General features: G+C 43.3%; 1 protein-coding gene across 11 annotated transcripts in view; it reads left to right on the top strand.

Moving 5' to 3' along the window:
• mpdz (multiple PDZ domain crumbs cell polarity complex component) overlaps positions 1-26,154 on the top strand; it is a 241,481-nt gene that overhangs the window by 119,402 nt on the left and 95,925 nt on the right. For 8 of the 11 annotated variants that reach the window (XR_013194649.1, XM_077202008.1, XM_077202011.1 and 5 more), the window contains 15 exons: positions 1,592-1,663; positions 2,874-3,045; positions 4,331-4,527; positions 10,246-10,337; positions 10,416-10,488; positions 11,697-11,750; positions 11,863-11,955; positions 12,570-12,663; positions 12,758-12,903; positions 14,197-14,280; positions 14,391-14,584; positions 17,081-17,228; positions 17,995-18,081; positions 18,694-18,763; positions 18,842-18,879. Coding sequence is in view for 10 of the 11 variants with exons in the window: in XM_077202008.1 (XP_077058123.1) it covers positions 1,592-1,663; positions 2,874-3,045; positions 4,331-4,527; positions 10,246-10,337; positions 10,416-10,488; positions 11,697-11,750; positions 11,863-11,955; positions 12,570-12,663; positions 12,758-12,903; positions 14,197-14,280; positions 14,391-14,584; positions 17,081-17,228; positions 17,995-18,081; positions 18,694-18,763; positions 18,842-18,879 (1,614 nt within the window). In the remaining variant the exon portion in view is untranslated. The remainder of the gene's footprint in view (positions 1-1,591; positions 1,664-2,873; positions 3,046-4,330; positions 4,528-10,245; positions 10,338-10,415; positions 10,489-11,696; positions 11,751-11,862; positions 11,956-12,569; positions 12,664-12,757; positions 12,904-14,196; positions 14,281-14,390; positions 14,585-17,080; positions 17,229-17,994; positions 18,082-18,693; positions 18,764-18,841; positions 18,880-26,154) is intronic. The other 3 variants (XM_077202012.1, XM_077202009.1, XM_077202006.1) reach the window with 1 other exon arrangement.

The following is a 26,154-nucleotide window of genomic DNA, read 5'->3' as shown; positions in this document are numbered from 1 at the left end:
TGTCTGTATGCATATAATAGGATGACATGCCAGTGTTATTTTGGTATTATTTATATACTACTGTAGTATTAATTAATATTTTGAATTACATTTCTGAAATTACATTTCATTTTTTGTTTTATTTTTTATCTTAGCATTGTTTCAATAAAAAAAAATACATATACATTTTGGTTTGTTTAAGATTAAATTAACAACAACAACAACAACACTGTTGTTCTCACAGATACACAGAAAAAAAAATTCATTTCAAAGTTATAACTATTTCCCACAGACATTCAATGTAATAAAATCTTGTGAGAATGATGTTGGACACCAATGTTCCCAATCATTTATCTGCACATAATGCCTACTATTTCAAACTAGCAGGCAGTATACGTGTAGTGTATATTACACAATATTCAGTACGTACTAAGTTAGTACAAAGACTTAGTAAGTGTATAGTAAGATGGTGCACTCGAGTTACTCATGAATGGGAGAAAGAGCAATGCGCAATATGGCAGAATAAGTCCCACCTTTAGAATAAAAGAGCCAGTCGCTGATTGAGAAAGGCATTGCATCTCTGCAGCTGCCGTTAGAAGCTCCATTTGCTATAGAAATAGTGTTCGCTTAGGACTGCACATTCACATTTTCTGGACTAAAAAGAACATTTATGAGACAGTTTACCTTAGATTTTTTTATAAAGTTTAGATTCTAATTTGAAATATATCGTTTTTGAGATTTCAGGATTCCCTAATTGAAGTAGATGGTCTTGGTCTCGGATGCCCAAAATAGTTGCCAAGAGGCTTTGCAAATATGGCCGCCAAGTGAACAGACTTTTCATAAAAGAGACTTTGGCTAGTATTCTATGAAATAGAAATAGAAAAAGAAATAGAGGCAGAAAGACTGTAGGCTCTCAAAGATCAACAGTAAAGATGACCAGCTGAGTTTCAGGCCAGCTGTCACATACCCTGTTCTCAGCCGACTTAAGAACAGAAATTGTAGTGTATGCAATTTCATAATTCTATTGTATTTAAAACTTGGTTAATCTGTACTGCTGAATGTACTGACATGCATTTATGCTAAGCTAAATTATATTTTAATGCAACTTCTATTGAAACTTGTGTCATGTATTTAAATATATTTGTAATTTCACATTGGTAATGATGAATCTGCAATCTAGTAAACATTTAGAATACGTTAACTCTTTAAGTACTCTCAAGTGACAGTTTTTTTATGTACTTTTGTGAATGCACTTTTGTGTGTACTTGAGAAACCATTCACTCAAATACCTAATCTTCAGACAAAGTGTGCAAAACTGCAAGCACGTTATCTGCTTCTGCTAATTCAGTTCAATTCAATAGCTGTCCAATTCATCAATTGTGCATACATACAGTATTTGTGCACATACATGTGTGAGTGCTATGACACACTCCTGTACACTCCACTGCGCACTGAACAAGCAGAAGACACAATATAGTAATGTTTTACATTTTAGATCTAGATAATGTTTTATATTGTGCACTGCTGTAGTCTGAATGAGTACTTGACCTCCCTCTTTCCTTCTCTCCCTCTCTCTGTCTCACTGGTGCTGGTTATTCTCTGTTTTCTGTAGGCCGTTGACACTCACAGTAGACCTTTCCTCCGTCTATGTTCGACTAATCCTTTCACTCCTACACCGTTTAAGGTTTGTGTTTTGTGTGGGTGTGTATGTGTTTCCTCTTCCATCTATATGCAGTTATGGAACTTATTTCATAACATTTGCATATAAATGGCCCTAAAACCCTCTTTTGTTCTTTGTTTTTTTATCTTATTTTGTGCTTATATATATATATATATATTCAAGTAAATAAATATTTATACATATAAACATATAACATTTTTCCTTATTGTATGATGACTACTAAATATTTATGAATATGCAGATATTAGCATAATTTTAAAAAGCTGATTTAATCCTAAGTCTGAATTAAAATGAGTTTAAAAGGAATAGTTTTATTTTTAAACAACAACAAAGAAGAGTTCTCATACTTACCATTTACCTAAAAATCTTCATGATTTTCATTATTCTGTGGCATAGAAAAGGAGATGTTTAGCAGATGCTGTTCTTTTTCCATACAGTGAAATCACAGGAGTTGTCCAACTCAAAAAATGACTAATAAAAAGCATCATGTCACAGTTATGTTTAGTTCAGTTTCTGTCATGTCGGTATTAGTTCTCGTTTGTTTCTATGGCTACTCATGGGTTAATCACGTTCAGGTATTCATGATTTAGTTCCTCGTTTACTCTATGTATATATCCCTTGTTATGTTCATTCTGTTGTCGGTTCTCAAAACGCTTACACGTTTGAGTTGTTGTCATTCTTGAGTTTATTAGTAAAGTCAGTTCCTGTTTATTCATCTTCGTCATGTGTGTTTCTGCTACAAAGCCTTTACATTTGTGACACATCATAAGAATAGTTTTGTATGAGGAGTTTTGAATTTTAAGGAGTATCAAGAACATTCTGCTCAACATCTCCTCTGTTTGTTTGACAGAAGAAAATCATACAAATTTGGAACAACATTTTAGACATACTGTATGTAACAATGTAATATTGTTTATATTGTGATAAGTAACCAATTTTTTTTTCTTTTCATTCATTAAACATGAATTTACCATATTTAAAAATAAATAGCTTTTAAAGAACTGTGGCATGTCTTGGTTTGTTGGTTCTTCATGCTGAGAAATGAAGAACAGTTTAATGTGTTGAATGTGATTTGATTACATTAAGCTTCATTTTTCATGGGTTTAATGAAGGATGCCGTGTTGACGGATGACGTGCTAATTGGATATAAAGTATATCAGTTTTTAATGCGTTTTATTTTTGAGTAAAAAACACTATTAAATCTGTGTGGCAGCTGAATCGAGAGGAGGGGAAAATCATCCCGGCGACACCTGTCCTGTCACTGCCGGTCGTTCCACATGTTGGGGAAACCGATTCAGACACTCTGACTGAGATTCCCGACAGACTCGTTCTTCATAACAACGGTCCTGATGACGAAGAGGAGGATGAGTTCGGACACAGCTGGAGTGAGTCTCACATACGTTATAACACACAGTGTCACCAGAGGGAGACCCTTGTGAAAAAGAAGTACACTTTACCATACTTTTAAAACGAGTACTTACTACGGATATAATATAGTTTAAAAGAAACTGCCTCTGTGGGAACTGAATGTAATGTTTTTGGACACCTAATTGTGTTCATGGCACTTAAATGAAAATTGTTTAAATTTATATAAAATGCAATTATTCAAACTTTAGTTTAGAGTACTTTTTGACCCACTTAAGAAGAACTTAAGTACATTCTTCTATGCAATTTCATAATTCTATTGTATTTAAAACTTGGTTAATCTGTACTGCTGAATGTACTGACAAGCATTTATGCTAAGCTAAATTATATTTTAATGCAACTTCTATTGAAACTTGTGTCATGTATTTAAATATATTTGTAATTTCACATTGGTAATGATGAATTTGCAATCTAGTAAACATTTAGAATACGTTAACTCTTTAAGTACTCTCAAGTGACAGTTTTTTTTATGTACTTTTGTGAATGCACTTTTGTGTGTACTTGAGAAACCATTCACTCAAATACCTAATCTTCAGACAAAGTGTGCAAAACTGCAAGCACGTTATCTGCTTCTGCTAATTCAGTTCAGTTCAATAGCTGTCCAATTCATCAATTGTGCATACATACAGTATTTGTGCACATACATGTGTGAGTGCTATGACACACTCCTGTACACTCCACTGCGCACTGAACAAGCAGAAGACACAATATAGTAATGTTTTACATTTTATACATCCGTCTGTACTCTGTAGTTTGACATGTTTATGGCTAATACTTTTATGCTTGTGTGTAGAGTTACTATACAAAAAGACCATTTTTAGAAGAGTTTTAAAATGTTTGTGCTTTTGCAAGAGATGCGTGACGTTTTGCATCTTGTGTGCATGTTTTGTGTGTAGAGTTTCGAGAAATGGAGTCATAGTTTTAGAAATGGTGTAGGCAATTTCACAATTCACAATTTCACTTTTTCACAAGGGGTTCACTTTATTGAATTGTAAGCCTTTTATGGGGTCGCAATAAGACAGAAATGATCTGCAGCAATAATGTAGTGACAGTACAGACTACAGGTATAATTTACAAGTAAAAGCATTTAATTGCAGGCCTCTACACCACTTCATAAATGCTCTTTGATTCAGTTGCTGTAACATATTAATGTGTGTGTGTGTGTGTGTGTGTGTGTGTGTGTGTGTGTGTGTGTGTGTGTGTGTGTGTGTGTGTGTGTGTGTGTGTGTGTGTGTGTGAGAGAAGAGAAGGTAACGGAGCGGTACGGTCGTTTACCGGGTCAGCTCCACATGATAGAGTTGGAGAAGGGCCGCACAGGTTTGGGTTTGAGCCTGGCAGGGAACCGGGACCGCTCACGCATGAGTGTGTTTGTGGTGGGCATTGACCCCAACGGGGCGGCCGGGCGAGACGGACACATCGTGGTGGGCGATGAACTGTTGGAGGTGAGTGTGTGTAACACATCAGTTTGGGAAAAGAACTGCACTTTAGCATACTTTAAAAAAAAAGAGTATTTATTACAAACAGAATATACTTTAAAAGAATATGCTTAGGTGTGAACTGAATGTTTCAGAATGTATCGGACACTTAATTGCATGTATTGTGCATTATAATATGTATTATAGTCTAATTTCATATTAAATACAATTAGCTAAACTTTTTTGATCAACTGAAGTAGGACTTTATTAAAAATGCTTTAATGTAATTTCAATTATTCAAAGTAATATTAATTAACTACATGTACTTACTATAGGGTTAGGGTTTGGTTATGGTCATATTTTAATGTTATTACTATAGTAAGTACATGTTGTAACTTGTAACTACCTCACCTTACAATAAAGTGTTGCGGTAAATTTTGTTGAAACCTGTAGCTCATCTACTTAAACATAATTTGTAATTACACATTTGTAATGATAAAGCTGTAATTTACTACATTTAAAATATATTTATTTTAAATGTAATATTGAATGACACTACAGTTAAAATTATATGTGCTTTAGTATGTTAGTCAACACATCAAAATATGTGTACTTTAAAGCACAAAAAAGGATTATAAAACATAATGATTTAAAATGTACTTTTAACTTGACATTATTACAGTGTACTTTTTAAAAGTGAAACGTCTCGGTTACATATGGTAACCCTCGTTCCCTGAAGGAAGGAACGGAGGCGTACGTCGTGACCGACGAATGGGGATCTCGTTAGAGAGGCCAATCTACTTCGAGGGAAACTAAACAAGCTAATGCACATTGGCGTGCAATCATTTGCATCAGCTGCTCAGCCTAATAGCGCAGGTATATGATGAGCAGCATGTGCGAGTGCACTTAAATTTTTTGCTGAGGAGCCAAGCCTGATAAGCTGGCTGCCCTAGCGGGCAGCAGCAGATGTGGCGTCAGGACGTAAGTCTCCGTTCCCTCCTTCAGGGAACGAGGGTTACCATATGTAACCGAGACATGCCCTCTAAGTCAGTCACTCTCTGCGTACGTCGTGACCGACGAATAGGAATCCCTACCAAAGCGCCACAGCTGCTGCACCCCATCCAGCGCCCTGTGCAAGCCTCTACCCCAATCTGTCACTGTTATTCCGTGATAACCCATACAGTGAGATATTGGACAACACTCGGAAAGCGTGCCCTTTCTGTTAGGAAGGAGAACGCTGGGGAAGCCACTTTCTTCAAGGAGTTATGTGGGAAATACATAACGACTAGCCTGAAGGTTGTAGTACATATGAATACTGGGTGACTTAGCCCAAGGGAAAGACACAGGCTTCTGTTAGGAACAGCCGTGAGACCCGGTTCTCAAGGATTCAATGGATAAAGGCCTGACACCGGACGCTCCACCATGACTGGGCCGAGGGTGTTGGAGGACTCAAGTTTTTCCCTCAGGAGTAATAACGGTGCACAGTAGGGTACAGCAAGCCGACAGAGCCGGACCTCTCGGTGCTTCTACCCGTTTAGGGTGAGAACACGGGAGGAGACCGGCTCTACACGTAGGCTATAATATCTAGTGAACGTGTTAGGTGTCGCCCAGCCCGCAGCTCTACAGATATCTGTTAGCGAGGAGCCACGTGCCAGCGCCCAGGAGGATGCAACCTGAGCGGGCAGGGCATGCTCGTAAGCCAAGGCGATGGCATCCACTATCTAGTGGGCCATCCTCTGCTTGGAGACAGCCTTTCCCTTCTGCTGGCCTCCGTAACAGACAAAAAGCTGGTGTGAGGTCCTGAGACTTTGAGTTCTGTCCGTATAAACGCAGAGCGCGAACAGGACAGAGCAAAGTCAGGACTGGGTCTGCCTCCTCCAAGGACAGCGCTTGCAGGTTCACTACCCGGTCCCTGAAGGGAGTGGTAGGAACCTTGGGCACATAGCCAGGCCGGGGTTTCAGCACTACGTGGTTGACACCCGGCCCGAACTCTAAGCATGATTCGTCAAACGAAAATGCCTGCAGGTCCCCTACCCTCTTGACAGCGGCCAGTGCAAACAGCAGCGAAGACCTCATGGAAAAAAGCTTTAAGTCTGCTGATTGCAAAGGCTCAAAGGGAGCATCCTGAACTGTTTGAAGCACCAGGGAAAGGTCCCAAGAGGGTATGGAGGGGGGTCGAGGAGGATTTAATCCTCTTGCCCCCCTGAGAAACCTGACGACCAGGTCGTGCTTTCCTACTGTTTTGCCATCTATGTGGTCAAGATATAATAATAATAATAATAATTAATTATATTTATTTAGCTCTTTTCTAGGTACTCAAAGCGCTTTACATGGAAGGGGGAATCTCCTCAACCACCACCAGTGTGCAGCATCCACCTGGATGATGCGACGGCAGCCATATTGCACCAGAACGCCCACCACACACCAGCTTACTGGTGGAGAGGAGACAGTGATGAAGCCAATCAGTATATGGGGATGATTAGGAGGCCATGATGGACAGAGGCTAAGGGGCAAATTTGGCCAGGATGCCGGGGTTACACCCCTACTCTTTTTCGAAGGACATCCTATGATTTTTAATGACCACAGAGAGTTAGGACCTCGATTTAACGTCTCATCCGAAGAACGGTGCTCTTTGACAGTATAGTGTCCCCGTCACTATACTGGGGTGTTAGGACCCACACAGACCACAGGGTGAGCACCCCCTGCTGGCCACACTAACACCTCTTCCAGCAGCAACCTGGTTTTCTCAGGAGGTCTCCCATCCAGGTACTAACCAGGCTCAGCCCTGCTTAGCTTCAGTGGGCAACCAGTCTTGGGCTACAGGGTGAAATGCTGAAATAGCTGCAGCATGTACTTTGAGGATGGAGGGAGACAGCCTTCGCTCCAACCCTTGCTGCAAGAAGGAAAGCACAGACCCTATCGAACATCTTCGGGGGTCTTCTCAGTGAGAAGAACACCACTCGACGTACAGGTTCCACTATAGGGCGTACACACATCTTGTGGACGTCGCCCATGCAGAAGTGGTGTTATGTACCTCTGGGGTTAAGTCACCTAGAACCTCCGCGTCCCATCCAGGGATCAGACATGGAGTTTCCAGAGGTCTGGACGCGGGTGCCATAGGGTGCCCCGTCTCTGAGTCAGAAGATCCTTCCTCAGAGAAATGGGCCAGGGAGGGACTGTTACAAGGACCATGAATTTTGGGAACCAAGTCCAGGTGGGCAAATAGGGAGCCACTAGAAGGAGCTGCTCCTCGTCCTCCCTGACTTTGCACAGAGTCTGCGCAAGTAGGCTCACTGGGGGAAATGCATATTTGCGGAGGCCCCAAGGCCAGCTGTGTGTCAGTGCGTCCGTGCCGAGTTTTCCCTCGGTCAGGGAGTAAAAGAGCTGACAGTGGGAGGTCTCTGAAGAGGCAAACAGGTCTGCCTGAGCCTCCGCGAATTCTCTCCATATCAGTTTAACCGCCTTGGGGAGGAGTCGCCATTCTCTCGGGAGCACAGCTCATGATAGCTCGTCGGCCACACAGTTGAGCACACCGGGGACATACATGGCTCGAAGAAACCTCAGATGCTTCTGACTCCATCTCTTTCTGGGATGGTGGGCAAGTTGCGACAGGAGCGTAGACCACCTTGTCGGTTGATGTACACAATGGTCGCAGTTTTGTCCGTATGGACCAGCACGTCCCTGACCTGTAGTGGCCTTTTCAAGCGGCTCAGAGCGAGATGTACCAATGCTGTTGGGGGTCAATCCACACCCCTGACACTGCATGACCGTTGTACGTGGCACCCCAGCCGGTGGCAGAGGCATCTGTGAATACCACAGCATGCCTGGGCACCTGTTCCAAGGGGACTCCTGCCCGCAGGAACGAGGCCTCTTACAACGGGCTGAAGGTCTGGCGTGATTGCCACCCAGTGAGTGACGTGAAGCTGCGCCCAAGTGGGGTTACCGCTGCTGCCGCTGTCATATGCCCCAGGAGCCTCTGAAAGAATTTCAGTGGGACCGCCATCCTGCCTTTGAACGTGTTCAAGCAGTTCAGCACCGACTGAGGGCGTTCCTCTGTGAGGGGTGCTGTCTATGTGACCTAATCCAATTCCATACTGAGAAAAGAGATCCTCTGCATAGGGGAGAGTTTGCTCTTTTCCCAGTTGACCTGAAGACCCAACTGGCTGTGGTGCCTGAGCACGAGGTCCCTGTGTTCGCAGAGTGTGCTAGTATGAGCCAGTCGTTGAGATAGTTGAGGATGCGAACGCCCTGTTCTCTCATGGGAACGAGGGCCCCCTCCGTGACTTTTCGAAAGGCAGGACTTTGTTTCAATGCTCGACCCTCGAACGCAAATTGAAGAAACTAGGGCTGGGTATTGACACAAATTTCACAATTCGATTCGATTTCGATTCACAAGTTTGCAATTTGATTCGATTTCGATTCAATATTGATTATTTTGGATATCAGCTAGAATATTTCTCAAGGAAAACAAATCTCTTAACTAATCCTGTAAACTATGGGAGTCAGTTGTATTCTACTAGGCTTCATTAGCCTACTTTAATTTTGAAGGTAAAAATTAACTGATTTGTATACAACCACTTAAATTACACTTTTATTTATTTTTATAAAAATAAAGTTATATGAAAAATAAACGGCCTGTCTGCGACTGGCTCCACATTTAGGTGCATCGGAGGGTGGGTCAGACTTCTCTGCGGACCACGACTCGCGCTGCTTCCTTCGGGTGTGCCAGCTTTACCCGAGTCGGACCCGTAGATGATGACCATGCTTTCCCGGGCTGCCAACAGGATTGGGCTCAAGTGGAACCCTTCAACATTTCCCAAGCCCTCGACCGAGTCTGACCCCCCCTCTGATGCAGCGATTGACATCTGATTGTCGCGGGGAGCACCAAAGGAAACGACTGGTACACACCTCGAGGATGGTCCACCACGTTCCGTTGGTGGCTCAACTGGCTGCGTAGTGTGAGAGGGATGAGGGTTCCAAGGGGGTTGGTTCCTCGTAGGAAGCGCGCTCACCGTAATCCTCAGGTCTCCCGCGTCACTGCCCGAAGCAACCCTCTGGGGAGGGTTGTATCGAGGCAGAGGCACGGGGACTCCGCCCCTTTGCATGAACGAGAGTCTCGACCGCAGCTCCGCGATAGTCATCTTCCCACAATGGGTACATGACTCATCCACAAAAGCTGCCTCAGCGTAATCGAGGCGCAGACACACGAGGCAGCGATAGTGACCATCCCATGACCCCAAGTAACGACAGCATCCAGAAACACACAGGTAGAAAGTCATCTTTAAAAAGACACGTTCTATCTGTGCAAGCTCTTTTAGGGACTGATCGCACTGGCGCTGAAGCACACAGGGGAACAGTCACTACGAACACAGACAGGAATGTCTGTGACAAAAAGAAAGAGAAGAGACCGAGAAAGACTGCTCGCGCTGCTGTGCTGTAACACCAGCACCAGGATTGAGAGGTCCAGAAAGGCTCGTAGATTCACTCTGTAGACAGCATTCAAAGTGCTTGGTTCCGAAGCAAAAAGCTGAAGGGCAATCGCACTTGCTCCTCATTATATACCCGCGCTGCGAGGCTGAGCAGCTATTGCAAATGACTGCACGCCAATGTGCATTGGCTCGTTTAGTTTCATTTGAAGTAGATTAGCCTGTCTAGCGAGATACCTATTCCTCGATCACGACGTATGTCGAGAGTGACCTACTGATAGGGAACTAAAAGTGCTGATTCATCTTGTCGCCTTTGCAGATAAATGGTCAGGTTCTGTACGGCCGCAGTCATCAAAACGCCTCTGCCATTATTAAAAGCGCCCCCTCAAAAGTCAAGATCATCTTCATCCGGTAGGTCAAAGGTTTTATTGTGTAGATCTGACGGGATTTTGAAACCCGTTTCCTGCTGACACATGTGGTGTGTTTCAGAAACGGAGATGCTTTGAGTCAGATGGCTGTCGGACCAATGAAGGAGACAGACTCACCAGACGCACACACAGAGGTAAACTCACACTCAACTGTGTCTAGCTATCTTCATGTGCTTATACCATATATGATTAACGTTTATTACTACATACTAACACAAACCCTAACTCTATAAGTCAAAAAAATAAGAAGAAGCTTATATAAGATTATGTAAGAACTTCTGGGGACAATTTTATTATAGTTATCCCCAAACTAGGCGAAGGGAACCCACAAAAGCATTTAAAAAAATGTGTGCTTGTAGTGTACTTCAAATCTTAAATATTTAAAATGTAAAAGATTTATTTTTTTAAGTGAATTTTAAACGTTTTATTGTTTTGGTCAACCTTTTAACAAGTGCACTGATTTGTATGTGTTGAATAGCATACTAAAGCACATTTCAAGTACTTGACTTTAATTAATACTGTACTGTACTACAGGGAACGTTAATATATTGTAAATGTACCAAATTGCAACTTCATCATTACAAAGGATTAATTACAAATATATTTAAATACATGACATGCAAGTTTCAATTGAAATTATTTTATTTTACCATAAATCCTTGTCAGTACTTTCAGCAGTACACTTTAACCACATTCCAAAGACAATATAAAGATATATGCAGTTAATATGCAGTTAACTGTCAGAAAACATTACATTCAGTTCTCACTATATTATTCCCGTAATAATACTCTTTTTAAAAGTATGCTTAAGTGTACTTCGTTTTCACAAGGGAGGCAAACAGGCACACATTAAACATTACCAAAGTATGTCCAAAATAATTGTCATTCATTAGTTTAAGCACTTTCTTTTTTATTAATTCATTCATTCATTCCTAAGATAGAGCTATCTGTTAGCATTCCTGTTCACCTCAATAAATCAATTCCCTGCTATTAAAAGCCCTCTAAAAACATATACTAAAACTATACTATTATGAAATATTTTCTATTTAAATGTTTCTCACAAAACAATAACATGTATTTTATCAGAATACATAAATCATTTTTCAAATGGCCTTCAATGGAGAAAGATTTTCATTGAAGCCTTTTGGCTGAATGATGTTGTAGTTACACAATATTCCAGTAGGGACTAACATCTGTATCTAAACAACCATGCCCTCAACAAATTATTTTTTTTTTTTCGGTTATTCATTCATTCACACTGTATGTTTATCCATTCACGTTTATCCATTCATTTGTTCCGTCATCATCATGTTTAATGTGTTATTTCTTATTTCCGCTCCAGCCGGAGACACCTGGCTCAACACTAGACATGATTCAACACATAACTCTTCCTGTGGTAAGACGCACACTTCAGTTCTCTTTGGACTCTGTGTTTGTGCAGTTTCTTCCTGTCCTGGGGATGTTAAGTGTTTTCTTTCTTTGTCTCTTTATCAATCTCATGGATGAAGGAGGATGGAGGGGTGGGTATCGTCCTGAAGGAGGATGACAGCAGGAACGGATCCGTCATTCACAGTGTAGATGAGAATGGAGCAGCTGGAAGGGTATGAATTACTATTGTCTAGGTGCAAAATTAAAGACAACAGAAACAATGTCCACAGCCCATTTTATTTTTGTAATGCGCCATATTTGTGATATTCAACCAGAGAACAATATAGGGTTTGAAGAGGATTTTGTGATGTTAGCTAAAAATGAAAGTCGTGTCAGAGGTGGAGCATTTTATGACATTTTAATGATTACAAAAATTTACTTTTTGCAAGTAACATGCACTGATGAATTGTTAAACCAAAAAAATAGTAAAGTGTATTAGGAAACTAAATTGTGTCAATTTTGATTTCATGTTGGCTCTAATGCACGTATATATGTGTGTGTGTGTGTGTGTGTGTGTGTGTGTGTGTGTGTGTGTGTGTGTGTGTGTGTGTGTATGTGTGTGTGTGTGTGTATATGCATCACATAAAGACATGAATATATAAACATTAAAAATGTTCTGCTTTAAAACAATGTGTATTCTAAGAAGCGCTATACAATATTTTGACTTGACTTTTTATGTGCGTCTTTGCTAGTTTCTGTACTGTATGGCTGTCTCTCAAAACCTAGTGAGCTGCCTTCCTAGAGTGTGTCTAACCTGTGTTTGTGTGTGTGTGTGTGTGTGTTTCAGGACGGTATGATTGCTGTGGGACACAGGCTGCTTGCCGTAGATGATGAGATGGTGCATGTTTCTGTGACATCATCAGAGACAGAGCCAATCAGGAGTAAGAGGGAGGGGTCTGGGAGTTATTAAATGAAAACTTGTTCATGAATAAATCTGAACCTGATCTTTGTCATCATGATGATTGCGTGTTGCAGATTCAAGCAGATGTTCCACACCGGGGACCTTGGCGTCTGATCCAGCTACGTGTCCCATCATCCCTGGCTGTGAGACCACTATAGAGATATCCAAGGGGAGAACAGGACTGGGGCTCAGCATCGTGGGAGGCTGTGACACTTTACTGGTGAATAACCTCACTAACTTTTAAAATATGTTTTTGTGAGACTTTGTTTCCCGGCAGACTGACATAAACTTGTGCACTATTACACTGGAGATTACCAAAATGTATACAAACTTGTATAGTAAAAATTTAAAGGGATCATGTACTGTATTGTTGTTATTATTTTATATGTTTCTTACGATGCTCTTATGATGTTAGTATGAATTTTACATAAAAAAGTAGACAGCATTATTGATTATAACAAGACAGCTCCAGCGATTATGAAGGGACAGTTATTTGATCGCTTTCTGTATACAGTATAATTTTATCACAATTTAAATAACAGATTATTTTAATGCTAGTAAAAGAAACAATATGAGGTTGACCATTTAATCAATGGCTTGATTTACTGACACATAAACAGCAATAAATGATTTTGAGGCAAAGAACGTCTGTTGATGAATCAATATCATCAGAAATCACTGACCACAGATTAGGCATTAAAATTAACACATGTTGTGGCTTTACTGTCGGATCCATATCTTAAAGTAAAAGTCTGTTTACAAAGCCTGTGCCGAAATTGCTACTGATTTACCAAAGTATCCACAGTGAAATTTACAGAGCAAATAATGTTCAACTGAGAAATTTACACAGCTGAAAATAAATAATCACTTTCCTAGCATTAGGATCCTTTGGAAGGTAATGTTTATTTTAGTCTCTCCTCATCTCACTAATGCGCCAGAGGGCGGGGCCAAAGATGTGATGATGTAGAAGTAGGCATTGATTTTCTTTTGTAGAGGTGGTCTCTCGTCGCACTATTACATGATAATGTGACAGAATCCGAAACGAGTCGTTTTCTGACCTTGGTTTCAGTAAAATCTCTTTTTGGACTAACAATGAAGTTTTAAGTTTTTAAAACTTACAGAATGTTTTGTAATACAATGACCTCTTATTTCAAAAGACCAAGGAACATTTTATTTCTCAATTCATGACCCCTTTAAATTGTATTCATAAATAATACAAATTAGCTTTCACCATGAGTCTTTAAATTTAAATGGTCTCCAAATCAAAGTTTTTAAGTTAATACCAGGTGTAAACGGCCATAGTCGTGTAAGTATTCTATCTTTAAGGACATTTAAGTGGACTTTTATTTCATTCATATATTATCTGTTTTTGTAGTTTAAAAAAATATATATACTTTAAATGTTTGAAGTACACTTCAAGTGCACATTCAATACAATCAAACACTTCTTTTCACAAGGGTTTAGGATATCGTTTATAAGAACATATATAAAGACTGAATTTGCCTGTGTTCAGGGAACTATAATAATTCATGAGGTGTACGAGGAGGGAGCCGCCTCTAAAGATGGCCGACTGTGGGCAGGAGATCAGATTCTGGAGGTAAAATTATGACGTTCAGACACTCTTCTGACTAGACTAGGCTTGATTTCATGTCAACTTCATTTCAGCCATTCTCTTCCTCTCTTGTAACCCACTCTCTCTCTCAACAGGTGAATGGTATAGACCTGCGTGTGGCGACGCACGATGAGGCGATCAATGTTTTGCGCCAGACTCCGCAACACGTTCGTCTGTCAGTCTTCAGAGATGAGGGTCAGTATAAGGAAGAAGAACTGTGGGATGCACTGACCATTGAGCTTCAGAAGAAACCAGGCCGTGGTCTTGGACTCAGCATCATCGGGAGAAGGTACTAGAACACTAGTTCAAAGTATAAACCAGTGAAGTGTTAATATGAATACATGTCTTATGAATGTATAATTTCATAGTCATATGGCCAACAATAAATGCAAAAAAAAAGAAGCTTTTTTGCATAGTTGTTTGACACATGAAAACTGTAACAATGTATCTTACAAGGTAACACGATGTAATCTTGCTCTCACTTGGAATGTGTCCCCACATTAAGTCCTTGAATTTGATGTTATTGGATCTGGAAAGTCCTTGAAAGGTCCTTGAATTTGAAGTTAACCAAGGTGTGGGAACCCTGTATGATTGCTTTCTATATATAATTCAATCACTTTAAAGAACAGATTATTAACACCCCACTAATAGAAACACCGTGAAGTTGGCCATTTGCGTTTAGTCAGTGATTTGATTTATCTAAATGTAGCTACATGAATCATTACATCAGAAATCACTGGCCACAGATCAGGCATTAGAGTTAACAGGGTTACTATGTGGTGGCATTACTGTCGAGTCCATATCATAAAAGCCTACAAAGCCTGTGCCGAGTTTGCGGACGGATTCCAGGACGAGTTGTTCGCTGCATGGGCCTGGAAAAAATAAAAGCTGATTTTGGAATCACAAGGAAGTTTTTAGTTCTGAAACTTTCAGGACATTCTTATAATATGATGACCTCTTATATGTCAAAACCTCAAGGAAAATTAGATTTCTCAGTTCATAACCCTTTTAAGGTAAATAATTTGAGTGTCCACATATTTTTGCTTATTGCACTTTGTCCTGTATTTTAGCATCTTTAGTGCATGAACAGCTGAGAATGCTTCAGTATTTCTTGCATTTTAAAACATTTTCCATGCATGTCAAAAATGACAAATTAGAATGGAAAATAACTAAAGACTGGTGGATCTGAAACAGACACCTTTTGCATTAATTGTCTGAGACATCGGCTGTTGCTGAATTGATATGTGTAATGGTGCATGAATATTAAATTAAAACTTCATATCGACAATAAACAAATGTAGCCTACACAAACATCCTTTTAAATGAGATTTTGACAGTCTACTTTTCAGATTAGCCGTAGCCTATATTTAAGATATAATTCCTCTTATGAAAAACAAGTTGGCCTACACTTTATCATACTTTAAAGAGCACTTATGAAAATAATATACTTAAGTGCAAACTGAATGTAACGTATTTGAAAACTTGATTATTTGTCAGTTGCAATTAAATGAAAATGAATTACAGTTTACATATATATATATATTACATGTAATTAGCTGAACTTTGTGTTTTTGACCCTCTTAAGTAGGACTTGAGTACATATTTATATATAAATATTTTTGAAATATGGTTAAAGTGAACTGGCGAATGTACCGACAAGCGTTTATGCTAAACTAAAATATATTTTAATATAATTTCTGTTTAAACTTGTATGCCATGTATTTAGATATTTTTTTGTAATTACACATTTGTCGTGATAAAGTTGCAATTTAGTACATTCAAATGTTTTAACTTTAAATGTAACATTAAAAAAAATTATAACCAAGTACTTTACTATTTTAGTCAACATATAAGTGTACTTTAGTTTGTTAAGAAACATTGTCATGAAAGTGTACTCTCTAAGTACACTTAAAGGAGAACTCCGGGCAATTTTTAAGTTAATCTTGATCGTTAGAGCTTTGTGAGTACTGACTATAGAAAAAAAACGAACCGGATTGGTGATTGCTACGCGGAGCTGCGACCGCGAATGCCCAGAGCTCCCACCCAGCTAAAACGGCAGCTATGGGGGCATGGACATAAAGAGCGTTTTTGAGCCTATTAACAGACACAAAATGCAATTAAAATGTCTGTCCAACATGAACAGGGACCCTACATGTTAACAAGATGCGTTTAGCAACTTAGCCATTGTTTCAACTCACCTAAATAGTCTTTTAGACGGCAAGCTGTAGTCTCGCGCTGCAGTCCCGTGCTGTAGCCGGAAAAGGTAAACAATGTCCAGGTGGGAGGAGCGTTGATCATGTGCGACGAGTCTTCGTACATGGAATGGCATTTTTCTTAAAACGGCCCCGCTGTGTTGAGTGTGTGTAGTCATCCTTGTCAAAGTGTTCACTGCAAATGCGGTAATCTTTAGCGCGTAGTACTTCTACGGGAGTTTGCACATCAAGTTGAAGTACAACTAGCCACAACTGCAGAATCTCGAGGTCATGGAAAGGAAGACGATGAAAATTTAAGCTCTTATATTTTCGCATTCGGTTGCCACAATTCGGAAAGGCACAAACACGAACCATTTCTTCTTCACTTGTAAGCAACTCTGATCATAACTCGTCGCACATGATCAACGCTCTGCTATATTATCTGCAAGTAAAAAATATGCTTTTAAGATTTGAAGTACACTACAAGTACATTCACTACAATTAAGCACACTTCTTTTTTACAAGGGTCCATACATGAATATTCAGCTCTGTATTCCCCATATGCTAACATTGATCGACTGTCTCTGTCTCAGGAACGACACAGGAGTCTTCGTGTCAGATATTGTGAAGGGTGGAGTCGTGGAGACTGACGGACGTCTCATGCAGGGAGATCAGATCCTTTCGGTTAATGGGGAGGACGTTCGTTCAGCCACACAAGAATATGTGGCCTCGCTGCTCAAGGTGAATGTCAAGGTCATTCTGTTAGATGGGTGCCTGTGCCTTTTCCATTTTGGCAAAATTATTGAAAGATATAAAACTTCCAATTAGACTGTATTTTTATATTTTGTTTTCACTTTAATTTTAAAGTTTTAGTAATGTTTTGTGTTTTTTTTTTTTTTTAAACGTCTTTATAGTTTTTATTTATACGTTTTAATTGTACTTATTTCAGTGCTTTAAATAAAAATGAGAAATGTTGCCTTGGCAACTAGCTTTAAAAAATAAGTTTAAGCTTTTTTATTTCAGTTAATTTTGATTGAAGTAACAAAATGCTTTTTATGGTTTTAGTTTTAGTAATAACTGCGGTGAAAAACAGAAGTAGTAATGTGTGATAAGGAGAATATTTAGCAAAGCATTGTAATGGTTAAATGTAAATGGTGACAGCATTTTATTGACTTAAGTTGCCATGTATTAAATATAATTATTATAAGCTGTGAATCAATAATGACAAGATAGACTCCTAAAAAATGTTTAACAATGTCTCCAAAACATTTAATAGCAACTGAAATAGTGAGACCTAACACTCATTAACTAAAAAAAATTCATACTAACATGTTTTATTTGTCTATTTTACAAACATGTGTTAAATTGAATTTGCCTCCCCCAGTGATGTCACTTCCACATGTCGTTTAAAGAGGCAGTTGTGATTGATCTAGTGAGAATGTGAAAACCAATTTACATTTTACCACACACAAATGTTAATCAAATAAACTGATTTGATTTCCCTCAGAATTGTGCTGGTCCTATCAGATTGGATGTGGGTCGTTTTAAAGCGGGGCCTTTCCATTCGGAGCGCCGTCTGTCTCGAAGCAGTCAGGTCAGACACAAATCCACACACTGCAAAACTGAAGATCTTAGCCCTTCGCACAAATATTAAGCACTCACACTTGTGTTTTTGTTGTACTGGTGCACACCCTGATATCCAACTTACAGCTATGAAGCCATGATCCCAAAATACATTCTCACGGATTTATTTATTATTATGAAATTAGTTATGAAACTAATTCAATTTCAGCAGTAAAGCAGCTCTACAGATGACAAATATGGTAACTTCAGCTCAATTCAGTTCAACACTGGTGTGCACCTGACGGGTGTGTGCAGATTATGCTGCGTTCAAGCCGTGTCATAATTACCGTAAATAAAGCTCCGTACAACACTTTGAATCGCTCTCGCGGTACTTTGATATCATACAACGATGGATCTGCACAGCGCTGCTTCAAGTCGAACACACCTTAAGACTGCAGTGGTCAGGTGGTACAAGTCGTAGCTCTCAAAAAAGTTTACACGTTATTACAAGTTCAAAAAGCACTTGAAGGCTTTTTCACAGTTATGGTAATTACAACATGGCGTGACAAACATAAAAGGTGACGAGCTAGTCATGTTGTGCACACTTGGCCTAATAAAAAAAGCCTCTGTGTTTTCTGTGCAGATAAGCGAGACAGGCAGCGGTAAAGTCACTCCTGCAGCTGTACAGGGTGATGCAGAGAAAACACATGAATGTAAGAAAAGTTCATCTGCTAAACTACAAATATTCAGCTTCATTCTTGATTTCCAAACGTTCCTTTCTTGCTTTGCAGTGCTCGACAAAGACGTCAGGACGGTTGAATTCACAAAGGTCAGTTACAGTGATTGAGGCCTATCCACACAGAGAGCCAATATTTGCCAATAGTCCAACAAGATTTCAAACTATGTTTCTATTAACCGGTGTTGACCAGGGATGAAATCTGTACGGTTTTCTTTCCGTTGTTTTTCATTTGACGTTTTACAAAAAACTCGCTGACCAATAAATTAAGATCTTTTGGGTCATGCGCCAGGAAGTGATATTTCAAAAAGGCAGCATCCATTTATGTAATTATCCATTTTAATAAATATACAGTGAATATGTTATTACTGCATAATGCATATTTTGCACTTAGCCTCTGCCAAACATTAAAGTTTAAGATAAATATAACATTTTGTGGCAATAGGCCTTTAGGTCAGTATTATTTTAGTATCATTGATATACAATTATAGTTATTATCATTTTATTTTAGTTCCCTTTCAGTCGATAACGTCGGACGTAGTCGACGCGACTGAAATGGGATCACGCTAGGGAGCCTGTCTTCTTCGAGTACTATTGAACGAGCCAATGTAATTGGCGTGCGTGATTCGCATCACACACTCCGCCCCCGCGGCGCGGGTATAAATACGGAAGTGGATGCACGCACTAGTTGCCTTTCGCTTCGGAGCCGATCGTTTGATGTCTCTGAGAGTGCTGTTGTCTACAACGAGCGAGTGTGTCGGTGTTCTTCAGGAAGACTCTCCCAGTGCTGGTGTTCTACAGCGCGAGTGAAGCGGTGATCGCGAGCTTTGAGCTCTCAACTGCTGTTTTAACAGCAACAAATTTCTAAATGTTTGTGTGTGTTGATGGCTGGTTAGAGGGCGGAAAAGTGAGTGCTTCACTGTTTCAGTTCTCTGTTCAGTGTTGCCGCGGTCATTCCCCTGTGTGCTCCGGCACTGGTGACGGTCCTATTTTCTGAAAGAGCAACACGGGTGCGTTTGCGTCTTTTTCAAGATGTCATTCAGCCCGTGCGTTTCTGGGTGCGGTCGTTCCCTGTCTCTCTCTGATGGTCACAACTGTTGTGTCACGTGTTTGGCTTACAGCACGCTGAGACAGCTTTTGTGGACAGCTCATGTTTTCACTGTGGGAACATGACTGTCGCAGTGTTGAGGGCGAGACTCGCCTTCGTTCGCGGAGAGCGAGTCCCCATTACCATGCCCCACCCTCGGGTGCTGTGTGGGATGGGTGACCGGAGGATAGTGTTTGATGTCCCGCCCGGTAACCATTCCCTGTGGGCTCCTCACTCCTCCCTTCCACTGCAACCACTGGAGCCTCCTGTGTTGTCTGCTGGTCCATCTGTAATGGGTGGGCCAGCGGTTTCACTCGGGGCTCCCCTGGAGGACAGGACGCCGATTGCAGCATCGGAGGGTGAGCTGACTTCTAGAGATGATGACTCGGCTGCATTGTCTCCCTCCGGGAGTTCAATGTTGCCCGAGCCGGATCCAGAATTATCAGCTATGCTGAAACGGGCCGCCGAGGCTGCCGGGCTCGAGTGGAACCTCCACCGTGTCCCGTTCAGTCTCGGTTGGAATCTGGAGTTTGGTATCTTGGGGCGGGCCGCGCTGGTTCTCAGCTCGCCGCCCCAGTGCCTTTCTTTCCCGAAATGCATGGAGAGCTTATCAGGTGGTGAACAGCATCTTTCTCTGCCAGAAACTGCCTGAATAGCTTTTCCCCCTCATTACCCTTGATGGAGGAACGGTGAAGGGTTGCGAGGTGTCCCTCCATTGGAGCGGTCTGTCGACACAGGTGCACCTGTGTCCGGCGGCCGCTGCCTTTTGGGGGGATCCTCGTCTCCCCCCTAAGGCCTGTGAGTTTCGTCCGTTCCGACGGGCAGAGCTTACAAAGCCTGTGGGCAAGCCCCTTCCTCTTGCGTGCCATGGCGTTGCTGCAGGCTAGGGCACCCATGGCATGCACGAGGGTAATCCAGACCGTGCGCTCATAGGTGAGCACCGCACTGCATCCGACCTCACCCTCCGGGGTACGGGTGTCGTAGCGTGCGTGATCGGTCTGGCGATGTCCACCTTGGTGGTCCAGTAGCGCCTTCGTTGGCTCAGCCTGGTTGGTATGGCGGATGCGGACAAGGTTCGGTTCCTGGTCTCCCCAATTTCCCAGGTCGGGCTGGTCGGCGACGCGGTGGAGAACTGCATCAAACAGTTCTCTGCCGCTCAAGCGCAGACGGAGGTCATCCGGCACATCCTGCCCCGGTGGCCAGCTGCTGCCTCCACCCGCCGCCGGTGGCAGCTCCTCCGCCTGCTCGTCGCCGTGGGCGTTCTCCGGCCGCCGCTCCTGCTGGCCCTCCGCAGCAGCCTCCACCCAGGCCTCAGCAGGGAGCCGGCCGCAGTAGAGACGCCCAGCCCGCTCCAGGCGCTGCCAAGCCAGGTGGCAAGCGACAGCGAAAGCATTCCGGAGCGGGCCGCCCAGGAATGGATGAGATGCTCTTGGAGTGGCACGATCACTCCCTCCCCCCGGGTGAGGGCCGGGTGGAGCCTTTGTTTGTGTGTGTGTCTGTTCCGCCGCTGGCTCCCTAAAAAAAAAAAAAAAAAAAAAAAGCGGAGCAAGCGGTACCCACACATCAAAGAGAGAGCAATTTCATCTGTTCCTGGGTCCCAAGAGGGCCAGTCTGGCGGGTGTGACCCTGTATAGCCTTACACCCCTCAGCTCCCCCTTGGTCGCCAGCAGGCAGCTTGGTGCGTTCGAGGACCCGGTCATCCGCCTTCTCACGCGCCCCCTGCCGCTTGTGGAGACAGGTAAGTGTTGCACAGCACACTAACACCACTCTCTCTACTTTGCTGCCCCACCTCAGGCTCGGCTACCCCGCTCAAGTCAGTGATAGTCATCACATTAGGTGTTGAGCAGACGTGCTCCTGAAAATTCAGTGATATTCATCACACTGAGTGTTGAGCAGTGCTCCTGACTTGTGCGTGCTTATCTTATCCTGCTGGCGAAGGATTTGATATAGCCGCTCCTCCAGCCGGTACGAAGGCCAGTTGTAAACTCGTTCTTCGTGCTACTAGGTGGTGGGTCGTGACCATCTTGGCCCAAGATTGGTCTGCAGCTTTGACCTGAAAGACATGTGCTTCAGATCTCTACCTCCCGCACCGCAGGCCATCCTGTGTGTTGCGTCTAAGGGTGGAGTATCAGTACAGTGTCCTTCCCCTCGAGTGCTCCAGAGCCCGTTGGGTCTTCAGGTCAACTGGAAGAGAGTAATCTCGCCCACGGGCCGAGTATCTCTTTTCTAGTTTTGGAGAGGTACTCGGTCCAACATGTCTCTCCAATGAGAATGTGTTCAGCTGGTGTTGAAGTGAGAAAGGGTCCCACTGAAAGAACTTTCAGAGGCTCCTGGGGTATATGGTAGTCGCAGCCTTTGGCTCCCTCCATATGTGACCGCTTCAGCGCTAGCTTCACGATCGAGTCCCGAGGTGACCGTGGCAGAGCAGCTCACCCTGTGTGACTATAGTTCATCCCGGTCTGCTGCCAAACCCTCTTCAACAGAGGGGCCATGTACAAAGGGCGTGTTTTAACGGGGGCCTGGGCGACCCCCGACTACACGGGCATTCGTGCCTCGAGTTGTTAGACATTGCGACCGTTCCGCAAGCTTCCCCTGCATGTCACAAACTCACCCGTCACCTCCTCCTTGGAGTCAGACGCTTCTGAGGGCGCCTTGTTCCACTCCTCCCGCTTACTCAATCGTGCCGCCATCGAGCCTCACGACAGTTATAGCCAGGGCAAGTGGAGACTCCATCCCCTGGGTCCGGCTGGGTCATGACCATTCCGGGGCCGCTCAGTTGCCCCCCCGGTTTTATTTTTCCGCCAGTGTTTGGGTAAACCGAGCGGACTACCCTTGGACAAACACTGGGACTCAGCTGCCCCAGGGGCCCGCAGAAATGCGTTTAACCCCAGTGAGCCTTCTAGGAAGTGACGGCGACTCAGGGTCGCCTTGCGCTGCTCAAGTCAGTGAGATCATCACACTTCATGTTGAGCAGAGTTGCTCCTGAAACTCAGTGAAGTTCATCGCACTCAGGTGTTGAGCAGCAATGCTCCTGTAGCTCAGTGAGTCCATCACAGGTAGCGCAGTGAATTCATCACACGCAGTGCTGAGCAGAAATGCTCCTGGTGCTCAGTGAAGTTCCTCGCACTCAAGTGTTGAGCAGTAATGCTCCTGAAGCTCAGTGAGTTTATCACACTCAGGTGTTGAGCAGTAATGCTCCTGAAGCTCAGTGAACTTGTCACACTCAAGTGCTGAGCAGAAATGCTCCTGTCGTTCAGTGAAATTCTTCGCACTCAAGTGTTGAGCAGAAATGCTCCTGAAGCTCAGTGAGGGAATGCTCCTGAAGTTCAGTGAACTTGTCACACTCAAGTGCTGAGCAGAGATGCTCCTGTCGCTCAGTGAGGTTCTTCGTACTCAAGTGTTGAGCAGAAATGCTCCTGAAGCTCGGTGAGTTTATCACACTCAGGTGTTGAGCAGGAATGCTCCTGAAGCTCAGTGAACTTGTCACACCCAAGTGCTGAGCAGAAAATGCTCCTGAAGCCCAGTGATCTTCACATGTTGTGTTGAGCAATGCTCCTGTCTTTTGCGCCCGTCACTTGCACCTACGTGCCAAGTCAGGAGAGGAACAGGTCTTCATAGTTGCCCCTTATTGGCCCAACTAGACCTGGCTCCCATCAACAGCCTTCCTGACTTCCCCTGAGAACTCTTTCGGGGACGGGGCACGATGGCACACGCGTTCTTCCCCCGGAGATTCCGGGTGGTCTTACATCTGAACGCGGAGGTTCAGGTGGCTATCACAAGAACATGTGATAGTTACCATCACTTCTGCGAGCACCCCCTAGAATTGGGTAGCGTGCTTACGCCTTTAGAAGTGGAACCTAGTCGTTGAGTGCGTCTTCTCTCCAGAGGAGATCCTGAAAGCTTTCGATCACTTCAGTGCTCTCTTTCCTGCAAAATGGGTTGCAGTAGGCTGTTTTCCTTCACCCTCAAAATGATGTTGCCTCGGTGTTTAAACGACGCTCATCGTGTTGCAGAAGTATGCAGAAGCACGTTCTGATCGTCAGGTTCCTGAGGAGCAAGGTCTTGTAAATCCTTGTGTCCCTCTTTATCCTCTTGGGCCTTGTCCCTGGTGCGACTGCACTGCAGAGACCGCCCCTGAGCCACTGCAGGCAGTGAGTTAAAAATTCTGTTATATCAGTTCTCCTGCTCGCGTGGTCTCTACTAGAGGGTAGGGACTTGCTTGCTTTCGGTCAACGTATTGTGCCTGGAGTCTGGGCCGGCTAACTCTCACAAGCTGAGACCCCGGCTCGGATTGTGCCCAAGGTTCCTACCTCTCCCGTAATAGGAGCAGGTGGTGAGCCTGCAAGCGCTGCCTTGGAGGAGGCAGATCCAGCCCTGGCTTCTCTGTCCGTTCGCTTGGACGTGTACAGAATGCAAGTCATAGACCTCAGACCAGCTCTTCAAATATCTGTTGGAATTCAGCAGAGAGGGAAGGCTGTTTCCATGCAAAGTTGCACTTAGTGCTTGCCTTCATTTCGGCAAAGATCCGAGATGCAACATGTCCACTTAGGTGTTGAGCTCCTCTATGATGAGTGTAAAGTGCTCCGCCTGGGCGTTGACGATATACTTTGCTAAACAGATTCTAGAGTTGGGGGCTGGACGACACCTGGTTGAACCGCTGCTTCCCGTGGGCTCCCTTCTCATGAAGCCAGTTTCACCGTGAGCCCGGTTCAAGTGTCGGCTTGCTGCGCCATTCCCCTCCTATGGACGGGATACGTGCGACTTTCTACTCCAGTTGAGTTCCCTTAAACTTGAACCCTGTTGAGTTCCTCCACACCCCTCCGACGTCGGACGTGCGGAACGTCTGGTGTTAGGCCTACCACTCGTAAGCAGTGTGGAACCTGTGTTAGGCTGGGTCCATATGTTGCGGTCCCTTCGGTGACCCCATATGTGTATTCTTCCACGATACGGCTCCCTGCGGTGAGCCCGTGTCTTCCCTCGGCAGAGTCTCTCTGCCGTCACTGTCCGGCGTGTCTCCCCCCGTCTTAGGCTGGAGCCACCCCAGTGACATTCCATATGTTAGACTGCCCGGTTTCCGCCCAGTTCATATGTGTATTCTCCACGTTACCTCCCTCGGGTTGGATGTGGCTTCCGCAGCGTCCCTTCCTTCCAACGTACGGGGAACGCTTTCCCAGTGGTCCTGTAGGAACAGCAGTGACTTCCCTGGCCTAAGCCCTGTCCTTCCCCGCCTTAAGTTTGCGGGGTTATCAGGAGGCTTTGGTTTAGGCACTGGAAGGTGGCAGCGTTAGTGGCGTGTTCAATGGTTGATCCCATTTCAGTCGCGTCGACTACGTCCGACGTTATCGACTGAAAGGGAACGTCCTGGTTGCGTATGCAACCCACCGTTCCCTGAAGGAGGGAACGGAGGACGTAGTCCCCTTGCCACTACCGCTGGACCACCGCTGACCCCGGGTTACTCTCGGCTCCTCAGCGAAAAGCAACTAGTGCGTGCATCCACTTCCGTATTTATACCCGCGCCGCGGGGGCGGAGTGTGTGATGCGAATCACGCACGCCAATTACATTGGCTCGTTCAATAGTACTCGAAGAAGACAGGCTCCCTAGCGTGATCCCATTTCAGTCGCGTCGACTACGTCCTCCGTTCCCTCCTTCAGGGAACGGTGGGTTGCATACGCAACCAGGACGTTCTTTAACGTAAAATGATAAGGAGAAATGTTGTTTTGGTAACTAGCTGAAATAAAATAATTATGTTGTTTAATGTTTCATTTTATTTCAGTTAATGGTTTTAGGGTGCATTTACATGACAAAGATGTACTAAAAATCTAAACGTTTTTCCTTTGCTTCACACTGATCTGCAAAAATAACTAAAAACACTGTATTATTGTGCAAGGCCAGAAGTTGGCGATGTCACTTTGTAAAGAAACACTTTGCGCCTATAGACTGAACGCCCCCGTTTTTAAAAATTTGTGTTTTTGTAATTTACACGATATTGGTATCGTTTTCAAAAACTTGCACTTTGAAACCTGTTTTCAAAAGCTGCATTTTCAGGCCCCCAAAACAGTATTGTCATGTAAATGAACGGCCCCAAAAACGTTTGCCGTTATTAGTTGAAAACCATGTAGTGTAAATGGCCCCTCAGTTTTAAAGTTGCAATAGTTCTTTCTTCCCTATTGGGACGTATATCCGAATGAAACGGCTTTTGGAACAAGAACAAATGTAGAACAGGGTTTGATTTTGTCCGTGAGGAATTGATTGGAAGGTTGTGGTTTGCTATTGGTGACGG

The sequence above is a fragment of the Siphateles boraxobius genome, unplaced genomic scaffold, assembly GCF_051911475.1.
Source record: "Siphateles boraxobius isolate OS27281-9 unplaced genomic scaffold, OSU_SipBor_1 48, whole genome shotgun sequence".
NCBI lineage: Eukaryota > Metazoa > Chordata > Actinopteri > Cypriniformes > Leuciscidae > Siphateles > Siphateles boraxobius.
This window is presented reverse-complemented; position numbering and strand designations above follow the sequence as displayed.